The sequence below is a fragment of the Rhinichthys klamathensis genome, unplaced genomic scaffold (assembly GCF_029890125.1).
Source record: "Rhinichthys klamathensis goyatoka isolate OS25496 unplaced genomic scaffold, OSU_Roscu_1.1 h1tg000476l_1, whole genome shotgun sequence".
Lineage (NCBI taxonomy): Eukaryota > Metazoa > Chordata > Actinopteri > Cypriniformes > Leuciscidae > Rhinichthys > Rhinichthys klamathensis.
Window position 1 is genome coordinate 740,829 of NW_026606964.1, and position 14,172 is coordinate 755,000.

At 40.4% G+C, this 14,172-nt stretch overlaps 1 protein-coding gene across 7 annotated transcripts in view; it reads right to left on the bottom strand.

Annotated features, from left to right (window-relative positions):
- The window catches only part of pard3aa (par-3 family cell polarity regulator alpha, a), a 516,365-nt gene that overhangs the window by 235,350 nt on the left and 266,843 nt on the right, over positions 1-14,172 (bottom strand). For all 7 annotated transcript variants that reach the window (XM_056237053.1, XM_056237055.1, XM_056237056.1 and 4 more), the window contains 2 exons: positions 12,606-12,745; positions 11,459-11,587 (listed from right to left, as the gene is read on the bottom strand). In XM_056237053.1, coding sequence (XP_056093028.1) covers positions 11,459-11,587; positions 12,606-12,745 — 269 coding nt within the window. The remainder of the gene's footprint in view (positions 1-11,458; positions 11,588-12,605; positions 12,746-14,172) is intronic.

A 14,172-nucleotide genomic window follows, 5' to 3' on the forward strand; every position in this document is an offset into this window, starting at 1 on the left:
TATGTATGTAGTTTGTTCCTGCATCTTTTTTTACGTTCTGAATTATATCTAAAAAAAAAAATTGTATTTATAAATGAATTTCACTGTATATAGTCTAAAGTATGAAAGAAATGCATGTACATTTTTAGAATAACTCATTTCTACATTAAACACAACAATACGCCATCGCATTCGCGACTCTCCTATGATTAAAGGAGACACTTCCGGTTTTCTTCCCACCGGAGCCATTTCAAAATGGCGGCTGCGTGAAATCAGCGTATTGGACCGATTTAGACAGGCTTACATTACCATGGAGGTCTACATGACGGCATGAGGAAGCAAATGGTTTGCATATGTACGTTTTCTTGCGTCTTCCAAAATGATTATCCAAATCATTCTAAATAAGTCCAGATACCATATAGACCTTGAACAGAACTTTCAAAGACTTTTCTTTTTGCTCAGTGAATAATAAGTCTGTGATTTAAGGGTCTTACAGGACTGCATTTGCCCAGACAGGTGTGAGAGAGCCAAGGTCCCAGTCAACGTGATAATTCAGTCGCTGTTAAAAAACTCCCCGAAAGACTGCCAAGTCACAAATAGATCCCGATAGCGATCTTGGCTCCGGAGCGGCTCCGTTCTCATTTCACCGTCACGACATCTCCGATGAAACACTCATGCTAACGGCTGCCAGGACAGAGACGGGGCGCGGGTCTCGCTTTTACACCTTGTAAGCAGAAGCTGTGGTGAATTACCTCACTGTGACTAAGACGAAGGCTTACAGCCATAGCAGAACTTTGACAGACAGATAATTATATCAGAAGCCCTTTTAGAGACAGAACACGCCGCCCTGGATAAAGAGACGAGGCCATCAGACTGTGACTTCCACTGACAGCTTGGTCTTCGTCTTATTAATTCCCTCTGAGGGTTTTTTGGGGGGTGGAGACAGACGGGATGCGGTCAGGGTTCTGACAGATGAAACAAACCGGCTGTAATTTGGGACAAAACCACAGAGACACACCCATTGAATAAGAAAGGGGCTAATTATCTTAATCAACCTGTGCCCTCCTGCCCAAGCTCACTTCCTCTACTGCCCGTTGCTATGGAAACAGTCAAATGGGATGGAAACACAACAGATCTGGACACACGCTGCTTTGAGTCTTTTGCCGGTGAAACTCACATTAGAGTGTCATTTCTGTTTCTGGTGCGGCTCGTCAGCAATCAGAGCTGAAAAACACCCGTCTGCAATCAACACACACGCACACACACACACCAGTCTTCAAATCACAGCAAACCTGCGCACAACTGTGCATACAACATATCCTGCAAAAACTTTAATTTGAGGCCTTGTCCACACTAATACGGTTTTGTTTGAAAACATCTTTTTCTCTTCGTTTTGGCCTTCCGTCCACACTGACACGGCGGTTTTATTAATGAAAACAAAGCTTTTTGAAAACGCTCTCCAAAGTGGATAAATTGAAATGCTGTTTTCGCGTTGTAGTGTGGACTGTCAAAACGGAGGTTTTTAAAAACAATGACGTAGGTTTAGTCATGTGACGCAAATTGAACCCATAGATATTCGTGTTTATACCGGTATTGTGCCTGTTATGTGCTATTCACATTCACACTGTTGCTAAAATATGTTACTTTGCACAGTCTTCATATCACAGTCCTGCAAAAATGATGGAAAACTCACTCGCATTCGCTGTCTTGTGGTAAATCATGTTGCATTTTAGACCAAACAGTGACAGTGAAATCTGGACACATCAGTGAATGGGGGGATTTTTAAAAAATAAATTTATCCTGTCAAAAGAATTGCGCGATAACTTTATTATTTATTTTTCCGTCTGTATCATCTCAGTGAGCTTTTGTGTGGTTTTACGCATGCGCAGTAAAGGTGAATTTAGCAGTTTCAAAAGTTTTCCAAAAGTTTCTCATCCACACGGATATGTCTGAAAACGCTAGTGTGAACGGAGAGCGTATTTAAACGGAAACACCATTTTCAAACGTATCCGGATTAATGTAGACGTAGCCTAAGTTAGTAAACCTTAGAAGGAAACACTTCTGTACTGCTTAATGCATACTCTTCTATGCTGTGTACTGCATACTTCACTTAATAGTATGAAAATCCTCTAAATCTAACTGGGTGTTTTTTTCTCTTATGTGGTGAAAATTTTTAACATTTTTAAATGTAAAAAGTTAAATGGCTGACCTCTTTGTCTTAATAAGGCTTTATACATTCCATAGCATTTTATGCACACAAATAATCAATTACATATGAATTCAGATTTTGTCCGTTTTTGCATAAAAGTATTGATTTAATAATAAAAAAAATTTGGTCTGCACTGGCTGGCCATAATTAATAATTTTTAAAAAATAATTTTGAAATAATAAATTATAATAAATACATTACAATGCAGTGCATTTTAAGAAAGAAACTTTATTAAGGGCAAATATGTTTTTGTAAATTTTAGACTTCTACGATTAAATTTAAAAATCTTAAATTTCAAAGTATGTTAAGTTTCAAAGCATAAAAAATGTATACAATCATGACATAATATGTGCGCACTACATTACAATTGGTCTTATTGCTTAAACCTATTTGCATACAGATTTGTGATTGTCATGTTACTTCCTTGCATACGTTTAACTTAATAAGTGCATGTTTTAAAAGTTCAGCTTTGACAATCATGGTGCAAAGCTCAACAGAGAGATGCACTGTCTGCAACAGCCAAAAATGTCCATTTTACACACTTTTACTTGAAAAAAATTTGGGGCCCTATTTTAACGATCTGAAACGCAAGTGTCAAAGCGTAAAGCGCAAGTAACTTTGTGGGCGGATCCCGGCGCTGTTGCTATTTTCCCGGCGGGATAAATGCCTCTTGCGCCTGGCGCAAATCTAAAAGGGGTTGGTCTGAAGTAGCTTCATTATTCATAGGTGTGGTTTGGGCGTAACGTGAAATAAACCAATCAGAGCGTCATCTCACATTCCCTTTAAGAGCAGGTGCGCTTGTTCTAAAGCGGATTCCTATTATAACGGCGGATTTGCCTGGTGCGCGCCAGGAGCGGTTCACAGCCGAGGAGAGCAACGTTCTCGTCAGGGCCGTAAAACACAGAGAAGTGACATTGGGGATGGAGAAACCCACCCAAATTAACTTCTGTTAAACAGGCGTATGATAATTTGCGTAAATGTGTAAGCTACATGTATGCTTTTACAATAAATTATCTATCTATCTATCTATCTATCTATCTATCTATCTATCTATCTATCTATCTATCTATCTATCTATCTATCTATCTATCTATCTATCTATCTATCTATCTATCTATCTATCGTAGCCTAATAATGTATGATTTGCAAAAATGAAAACGGCTGCTTAGATGAGAGAATCAAAGTGTATGCGCGTTGTGCACACGCTACATTGATTATGGCCAAGCATGCGCCCTTAAAATAGCATAATGAACAACGCGCAACGCGCCACTGACTTTAGACTACTTTTTTTCTGGTCAGTGGCGCAATTGTTTTATAGAACAGCAAAATAGCATGAGGGAAAGTTTGCGCCGGAACACGCCTCCTCTTTGCACTGAACCGCCCCGGGGAGCGCAAGTGTATTTCTTAGTTAACAGACGTGCGTCTGTGGAGGGAAAAGTCCGCTTTGCGCGGGTGCAAAATAGGAATGATACATGCGTCAGTGTACAAAGTCATTTGCGCCGAGTGCAAGATAGGGCCCATGGTGTTGACGGACACAACAATGTGTCCAGTGTGAGTGAACCCTTACACTTCACATGCTGATTCTGAAAACATAAAATGTGCATTTCACTTAGATATATCATACAAAAGGAAGATGTGCATGACATGCCATACTGCATACTACTTCCTTAAAAACAGTAGGTAGTATGCCATGCTGAACACACTCATGCTGTCAGTGTTTTAAGGCTGTGTGTGGATGATTGCTACAGCTCTTGGGCAATCAGAGGCACTTGTTGAGCAGGAACAAACATACTTCCAACTTTCCAGAGCTTACAAAAGAGCTCCCTCAACAATTCCCATCAACACATCCAGCAATCTCTCATTTAACAACGTCTCTAGTGTCCAGGTAACATGCTGATTTGATTTCTTCCCCCTGTGAGTCACTAAAGTTTCCCACATCCAGTGAACAGATTCAAAACAAAGATGGCTGCATGGAGAAATACATGTTGTGGCTTGACCTTTCTGTTGGCACTGGAAAAGACCAAGTACCCAGTGTGCGAGTGTACAAAGTGATTCTGAAAAACGAAGATATTATCTGCTGAGAATAATTGTGACCATTTGAGAAAACAAAAGTTGCATTGTTGTTGTCGATTCCTAACTATTTAACATTCACAAAATCCTTCCAAACCACATTTAAAAATAGAAACGTCCCCCAGTGAAGTGAGAGAAATTGGAACAAAACAGGAAATGAGCAACAATAACTCAATAACAATAACTTGCATTTTTCTGAAACGAGTTCTGAAAAACACAGATTTTTTAGATGACTGGCAAAATGGGCGTCACTCGTGGGATATCAAGCCAACTCATCAGCGGTATTAAAATAGAACCTGTCACACATTTGTCTGGATCTGGCCTCAATAGACACCATAACTCCAACTGTCAGTAGACATCAGCGTTCAAATTAATTGCGCAATTAAGATTCTCTTAGCTTGGCAGATTCAGCCTCTAATGGATCCGTGAAAAGTCTGAACTGGTCATGAAGAGGAATTTAATGTAGTGTTTAATTACTATTCTGTGCCGAGCTGAAACGACGTTCCCGTACACCCTGTCATCTGGACCGTTCTGCCAGATTTTGCATTGGATTGACGAGTTACGGTTATTGAACAAGCCAAAAGTCGTGAGCATCTACTTCAACTTGGAGAGAGTTGCAATTTACTACAGATGGGTGCATTATTGGAACATGAAAACAAAAAGCTCATCGTCATTCATGGGGTTATTTTCTGGGAAGTTGAGTCCAAAAATAAAGCATATAAAATGTTTCAAGCTTTGATATCAAGTTTTCCAAACAAACCAACTCAAAACTGCTCAGAGATTTCCTTCTGGTCAATCAAGTTTACCATGAACAAATTCAACAGGCTCAATGGAGACTTCCAGTGGTAAAGACTACAGGTGTGTGTCACAATTGGATTTGGGTTTTGTTTTCACTTTCATGTTTCATGTCTTTTATTTTGTAATTTGGCTTAGTCTAGGCCTGAATCAGAAATCACCCCATAAACCCTCAATCCCTAATCCCTACATTAGTCCACTAATACTGATCACTTGAAGGACTGAATGAAAACGAGGAAACGAATTTGGACGTTCTTTAAGTATACATAAGCTGTACACTTGATATTGCAGTGCAATGTGGGATATAATGAGTGCACTCAATAGCGTCCACTATGGTTTCGGACACCACTACAAATGGATGTCCCCTTGAATAATGCCCTATATGAGGGTATATATTGTGAAATATTGTGTCATGTTCGTTCCTGAAAGAAAACTCATGAGTACAGATTCAGGGAGTTCAGAAACACTGACACTGATATAGAGAATAACTCCCGCTGAAGCGACTTTGTAACTTTGCAGAGCTTTGGAGATGGTCCTCACTGCAGAACACGAAATCCAGGGGGAGGAGTTGGATCCAGATCCAACTCCTCCCACCTTTACATATACCTAAACCTACACATCTCCACCCCCTGATCCCTAACCCCACCCCTAATCCTACCCATCTCCACCCCCTGATCCCTACCCATCTCCACCCCCTGATCCCTAACCCAGCCCCTAAACCTACCCATCTCCACCCCCTGATCCCTAACCCCACCCCTAATCCTACCCATCTCCACCCCCTGATCGCTAACCCCACCCCTAATCCTACCCATCTCCACCCCCTGATCGCTAACCCCACCCCTAATCCTACCCATCTCCACCCCCTGATCGCTAACCCCGCCCCTAAACCTACCCATCTCCACCCCCTGATCCCTAACCCAGCCCCTAAACCTACCCATCTCCACCCCCTGATCCCTAACCCCGCCCCTAAACCTACCCATCTCCACCCCCTGATCCCTAACCCCACCCCTAATCCTACCCATCTCCACCCCCTGATCGCTAACCCCGCCCCTAAACCTACCCATCTCCACCCCCTGATCCCTAACCCCGCCCCTAAACCTACCCATCTCCACCCCATGATCCCTAACCCCACCCCTAATCCTACCCATCTCCACCCCTTAGATCTGGATCCAACTCCGCCCCCTGGATCTCGTTTACTGCAATGAGGTGCTACTGGAGCTTTGAGCTCATTCTCAAACACACTAAAGAAAGTTGAAAAAATAATAGAACCCATTTAAGGAAGTTGAATGCATTTCTTAGTGAGGTGCATTCTTGTGTTCAAAAACAGTAGCAAACAGAATCAAACTGAACACAGGAGTCTCCAGGAAAAAAGTTGGACTATTATGTCATTAATACAACACTTTAAAAACACAATGCTGGTGGTGGAACACTCAATAATAGTAATAATAATAATAATAAATGATACACAACAGAAAGGGGAACTTGACTGGGTATTGTGAAGGTTAGGAACTGACAAAGAAGTGCTTTATCTACTTAAGAGCTTGACTGATGGACGGCAATCGAATGGACAGAGGCTTTTATTCCCTCACACTGCAGTGTTTGTGTCCCAAACCAGACCACAAAACACTGGCCAAAATGCCATCATAACCAAACACAATGTAAAAAAAAATAAAAAACTTACAGTACTTTAAAAACCTATAAAGTACTGGCTAATATAAGGTAAGTACATGGGTTAGGGGTAGGTTCAGGGTTAGTACCTACTAGTTATTACCCAGTAATTATAATTACTATAATAAGTACATAGTAAGTACATGGGTAACAGGAATATTTTGAAGTCTCTTCCAAGTACTAGCGTGTCCATCCCCAGTCAAAACACTTCATTGCTACCAGTCACTGAACTTGCTAATGTCAATCAACACGCCTCATCTTTAGCCAAAGCTTTGGAGGTAATTCCTATTTATTTTGGTTCCTTTGTTTCCTCGTCTCTGGTGTGGTTGAAGACTTCACAATGACTTATTTCTTTTCCAGAAGATGATATATAATCTCTGCTTCTCACCGTGTCTTAGCAGCGGTCGCAAACACACGTGACTTCTGCGCGCTCGCAGCAGTGCACACTGGGAGATCAAAAGGAGCGTTAAATTGCGGCCAGTGCCGACCAGACAGCCGGCAGAAGAACGCGCTGGGCTTTATGTTTACACGATGGAATTGCTTGTGTGTGTGTGTGTGTTGTGTTGTTTTAATGCTCTCACGCCGCTGGCCACATTAGTGTGCCGGATAATTGCGTTTTCTGACATGAATAATTCAGCAGCAGGGTGTTTGTCAGGTCTCGGAGTGTATTCGTGTGTCTCAGCGAAGTGGCAAGGTAAGATTTCATCAAGTGCAGAATGTCTGTCAAAACACGTTTGCTCCCTCGCCGCTGTTGTCAGTTCTCTTTTCTCCCTTCTTTTCTCCACAGTGGAGTTTTTGATGGCTCCCTGAGATGCCTATCACATCTCTCATTCTTTCCCTCTCTCTCTCCATCTTCTGGCCTATCCGTCTCCTGCTGTTTCGCTCTCCCTCCCAGATCCTCCCACTTTCATCATTTATCCTTTTCCTTCACCCTCTTGCTCCCTCAGCATCAACTCTGTATTCCCTCCTCTGACATCCTTTTTTCCCCCTTTCTGAAACACAAATGATTGTTTTATATTCAAGGCTCTCTTCCAATTCCGAAATAAATAAACCTGATGCAAATGTTAAGATGACGAGATGTCAGACGTCACTGTCGTGGACTGTTCACTGCCCGTTTCATGCATGTTGCATACAAAATAGAGGTCTTGCGAAATCCAATCTGATTAGCTTTGCACAATTTCCGGGAGTTTGTGTATACATGTTTCGTATTGAACCGGGGAAAACAAAGCCCTGTTTACAAGTTCACAGACTTCTTCAATGGCCCACGTCCAAGGAACAACTTGTTGGTAGATTTGCCAAAGTTTGTGACGTACATGACAGCGTTGTGTCCCATTTCAAATGAAACAAATTGGCATAAAAAACATCAACTAACTGGGCAAATCTAAAGGCCCCAATATACTTTCTCCATTTCATCAGGGGCCTTAAGTGATTGATTTGGAATAAGCTGCAATGTAGACAAGAGTGTTTGCTGGCTAAAGTCTTATTATGTGAGACTAAACTAGCCTAGTCATCTGCCTGACTGCCTTCATAGGCAGCTACTTTGCAAACAGGGCTTGACATTAACTTTTCTGCTCAGCAGTCTCTGTGGCTAGTGGTTTTCCAAAGTTACTAGCCACTCAGCATTTTCACTGGCCACAATTTTGACATTGATACCATGGGCCATTTGTGTACATAGAAAAAGTCTTAGATCTTTGAGTTCAGCTCATGAAAAATGGGGGCAAAAACAAAAGTGTTGAGTTTATAATTTTGTTCAGTGTAGTTATAGTTATCTTTATCGTTATTGTTCTTGTTGTGAACAGCTCTTAAGACTGACCCGAATGTGTCAGCGAGTCTCAATCCACCTGTCAGGAGCAGCAAACAAAGCAACAACTCAGTTGTTTAAAGATCAGTAATCTCCTGAGTATATGACACTTTGAGTGGCACATGACCTATAATTGCACTCAACTAACACCAGCCCAGAGTGCAGAAGACTCCAAGGACAACACTTCATCGATTCCTCTTTGGAGTTCACTGAACATGCCTCGTTCTCTCGCTTCTCTTTCTCTTTTTCTCTAAAGGGCGAGGGCTGGCCGGGGGCATCAAAGCTCATTTTTCTGCGGTTCCCTCAGGACTGGACTTCGGCTGTGAGCAAAGGTTAAAGCTGACGCCCCTGTCAATAAGTCACTGCCTCTGCCAGCCCACATTTGACGCTCACACTTTCGTAAAATGTCTGCGATTCCCTAGACGTCTGGAAGGCTAATCGCATGCATGCAGATAAATGAAAATAAATAAATAAGATCCCTCAGCGTGTTAGGGGTTAGAGGCAACTATGTCCAATTTCACTCTATTACTTTCTCTCACATTGTCATTATGCTAATTTGAGGTTAATTGTGTCATGTCTTTAAATATCAAAAAGCATAAGTTGAGTACTTGGCAGTGTTGATTTATTAGGCTGTAACCTGTCACTGTGGCAGAGCATGTCACTCAGTCTTTTGATTTAGAACTTCCTCGATGATGCGTTAATGGTCCAGCACTGTGATTGGCTCACATGACAACCTTCCCATATCATCATATAAAACCACCACGCTCTCTCTCTCTCTCTCTCTCTCCCTCACGCACATCTACAAAATAGCATCAATAACCGTCCGCTGTCCTCTCTCTCTCTCCACTTTATTTGCAATAACTGTCAGCGGTGGAGCGATGCTTTTGTAATCTGATTTTTATGAACATACTTGTATGGATTATTGAGATCCTTTAATGCCTGAACGGGGCGCGTTGCAAAGCTAAAGCCTCCTGAATGTTAATGTGACAATAAGAGTAATGAAGCATCCAACAGTTTATCTCTTCCCTCTCTTTCTCTCTTCCCACCCCTGTCGTTCGGATGTCTTAAACTCCAAATTTTAAGGGGGAGTTGATGAGAAACGAGGTGGAGTGGGAGAGTTTGTGAAAGTGTGTCTTCATGATGGCGTCTTTAATCAAATCTTGCCTGAGCCAAGGAGAGAAAGTCAAAGCTCATCTCCAACCACTCTCAATCACCCCAAAAATCAATACCTTATGGGAACATCCCATTTGATCATTTTGCAAACATTATGGGAACATTCTCGGAACATTCTGAAACAAGAACATTTAAAAAAGATTTCAGACAAAAATTCCATGAACGATGTGTAAATATTGCTGTGCTAATGATTTGAGAACATTATTAAACACCAGACATCTTTGAACAAACATTATATTAACGTTTCTGGAAGAATGTTTGTTCATAACTTAGCGAGAACCTTGGCAGAACATTAGTCAAAGTTCAGAGAACGTTCCCTCTTTGCTGGGAATCTGCCATTGGTTGTCAAAGACATTCATGTGACGATGTTTCTGAAAAATGATATTATTATGATGCTCCTTCCATGTTTCGCAAACCTTTTCAAAGTGAAATGCCCAGTGATTGTCACTAAAAGCATGTTCAGTTTTATCCAGAACTGTATCCAGTTGTATAGCATTGGTTGTTGTATCACAGCAGTTCTATAAATCAAATGACACACCACTAATGTGATGCATTATGAACTGTCTTTTGACATATTTCAGAACGTATCAAATCAAGCTAAAAGTGCTCATTTACTTGGATTTAATTTTCAAGAAAATCTGCCAGTAATCAACGCTGCTAAGTGCAGGATTCCTACAAACTGTCACTATCCTACACATTTCAGACCATATTTAACATCTGATAAATAGTTTTAAAATGCAATTGTTAACATTCTAACACATCAAACCCAGATGAAGTTAATATAGAATTAAACTTTCACTCACTGCATACATGTTGAGTATTTTAAATTCATATTATAAGTTTTAAAATATTATTGTCAAAATAATGGCAGGGTATGATAGAATAAAATTAGAACGTTTGCTACATATTAATTTATAATCAGCCATTATCACTCTTTTCCAAGTCCTCACCCATAAAGTTCTCACTCATATAGCATTATTTTACATTATGTTGGTTTTCTCCAAGTGAATACATACTCTTACATGATGAGAACAAACCTGCATATATTCACCTCTGAGACATTCGAGACTGTAATTGCAGTTTGATGTTGCACGAACACTAAACAGCCAAGTACAATTTGATTTAAATGACTGCCAACTCCCTTTAGTGAAGAGACTCACTTAAAATATTCACCTTGAATTAATTCAGTCATGTTAAACAATCACTAAACTGCACTGGCTGTCTGCTCTAGACTTATATTATACATATCATAGAAAACAGAATGGGGCAGGGAAACACAAATATTCCCCATGCTTTAATATCCAGACCTGGAAATGACTAAAATCAGATCCCATACTGCATAGGAACCCTGTAAGTGCAAAGGAGGATCTTTACTGATGCTGCAAACAGCAGTTCATTGAGACAGCCAATGGGAACCTTCCACACTGACTCAATAAAGAAGCATCTTTATGGAATGTCGACCAAGAAAAAAATCTGCGTACAAATGTCAAGGCAGCCTGGAGTTCATTTGCACTCCTGAATTATCTATTATGGAAATAATAATGACTTCAAAATGAGTTAAGGTGGGTGGCAGCTGCCTCTATGGCACACATGTGACCTAAATAGGCCCGAGGCAGGGAAGGAGTTGAAGAGGCCATTTCATGGAGCTATATGAACTCTGTGTGATATCGAGAGACCGTTTTACTGGGGCCATTGTTAAGCCATTTTAAGAAGGTTGCACATTTAGGTGTGTGTGTGTGTGGGAGTGAGAGTGTGTGACTCACCACTTCGCGGGGCAGGAAAGCGTCCTCTTGTCTGACGATGAGAAGACCTACAGTGCCTCCCATGGGAGTCGAGCGCAACAGAGCCACGACCTCCTCCTGAGTCTTACCATTCAGATCCACTCCATTCACCTAGACACACACAAAAGAGCGAAATATTTGATATTTGTCTTAACAATATATATTTTTTTCGTCAGTACATTTTTCAAATACATTTTGTAAACCATATGTATTGACCTAACACAATAAATCCAAAAGGATACTGTAACGATATATTATTATATCACAAAAGATATTATAAGTGTATATAATATCAGTGCATCGGGAATAGTGCATCATGCCTGGGATGCAGTTTCAGAAAACACACCGGCCAATTCCTTTTCATAGTCACATATAAGTATATTTAATACATAATGTTCTCGATATCAGATTTATGAGATAAAGTATTTAAGGTTGACCTGTGAAAAAGTGGCACTTTTTACTGATGCGAGTCATTTGAAAGGGGTTTTAATAAAGCAACAAATAAAACACGGATTGCATTCTGTGCAATTATATCTGATCAAACATTTCAATTAATTGCAGTCGCATTATTGTGACCATGACAACAGGAGATAGTCCTCATATTTCTATGGCAACATAAAGGCCCAGGGTGAACCGACGGCACTCTGAAAGGCCTTGACTCCATTAAAGCGATGAATCAGGGTTTGTTAAGCCAAATGGATGACGTTCTGGCTCTACGGTCGCGTCTGGCATGAGAGCCTGCAGGTGTCCTGCTCCATTTCTAAATGAAATGGCCATTGTTGATTGGCTGTCATTGTAAATCAGCCATCAGCCATAGTTCTTTTTGTCCATTCTCTTTTATGAACATTATTTGCTAAAAAGGAAAGTGCTTCTCACAAGGGAGAGAGGAAAACAATGAGACATCTCGTCTCCGATAGACCAAGCAGAATGAACTAAGACGGAAATCCTCTGGAAAACAATGAGTCGACGGTACTTCTGTGTGACACAGGGAACGGAAGAAGTTTGTTGCTGTTTTTTTTTTTATCAAAGAAAAGCTGTATTTGATGCTGAAATGTCTGTACAGGAAGTTGAGGAAGCGGAAGAGGAAGTCAGAGGTCATGTGATGCTCAACAGCTTCAGTGTTTCTCACCTCGAGCAGCCGGTCTCCAGCTTTCAGACGCCCGTCCTGGATGGCGGCTCCACGGGGGAGGATATTCTTCACATATATGGGGGCCGAACTGCCGATGGGCACGTCTCTGGAGGTGATGCTAAAACCCAAGCCCTCCGGACCTACAGCGCAGGAATAACAAACAATACACACGTAAATGACTAAAGAGTCTGTCTGTAGACCAAACATGCTTTTACAGTGACCACACACTGAGAAGATGATTGAATTTGTTCTATTTTTAGTTTAGTTTGAGTTGCAAAAGGTTGCTTTTTTTAAACCACATATTTTTTTTAGAGTCATTTAAACTTTTCTTGAAAATTGCTTAAAAGTTTTTCAAAACCATACGACACCAACATCAATATAAAAAGTCCATTATTAAATAAAGAACATAATGTGAGCAAAGCTTGATCTGTGAAAAAGTTTAAAAAGTGGACGCTGATGTGAGTCATTTGAAAGGGTTGTTGAAAACTTGCATAATATTTTGGTGAAAACCATCATTCATTTTTTTCCAGGATTTTATGATGGATAGAAAGTGCAAAGGAACAGCATTTTTTTTTTATTTAAATATTTCGTAACATTATAAATGCCTTTATTGTCACTTTTGATCAATGTAATGCCTCCTTGATGAATAAAAGCTTTTTTTTCCTGAATAAAATCAAATAAAAAAATACCCCACATTTTTTGAGCAGCAGTGAATCATGGTTTACACAAAAACATTAGGCAGCAAAAACTGTTTTAAACACTTATAATAATCCTAAATGTTTCTTGAGCATCAGATCATCATATTAGAGTGATTTCTGAAGGATCATGTGACACTGAAGACTGGAGTAATGATGCTGAAAATTCAGCTTTGATCACAGGAATAAATTATATTTTGCAATATATTCCCATAGAAAACATCTATTTTACATGCTAATAATATTTCAGAATTTTACTGTATTTTTGATCAAATAAATGAAGCTTTGGTGAGCAGAAGAGTCTTCTTACATATATATATATATATATATATACAAAAATATAAATATATAGGAGTCATTATATAAGTCAATGGCCCTTGCGTTGAGCTAAAGTGTTGCAAACGTTTAGTGAACTCTATATTTGACACTGTCACTTGGATTGCACATCGGCCGCAGTAAAATTACAGTCCTGCTCAAGTCTACTGTATCTAATAACTAATCTGAATCCATCCGACGGGATATTTTTAAGTCCGTTAACAGCACAGAGAAAAAAAGTGTGTTCCATGACCGCCTGTGCGCACAATTACAAATTACACAGGCAAAAGCCAAGCATATGGCAACACAGGCCACCATAATTAAACGTTTCAAACCCATCTGGGTGCACGGCGTAACCGCAGTGTGATTTCAAATTTAGACACGTGTGTTTCAGCGGCACGCGCTTTACAAATGTAGCGGGACAGTAACATTACATGCTCGGGTCGTCACGCCAGGTCCTCCAGAATGCATGCATTTGCCTTTCCTTATTGAAAAGAGGGCCAACTCCCTCCAAACGCAGGCTTTGAAGGGTCTGGATGTGCACATGCATCAGGCAA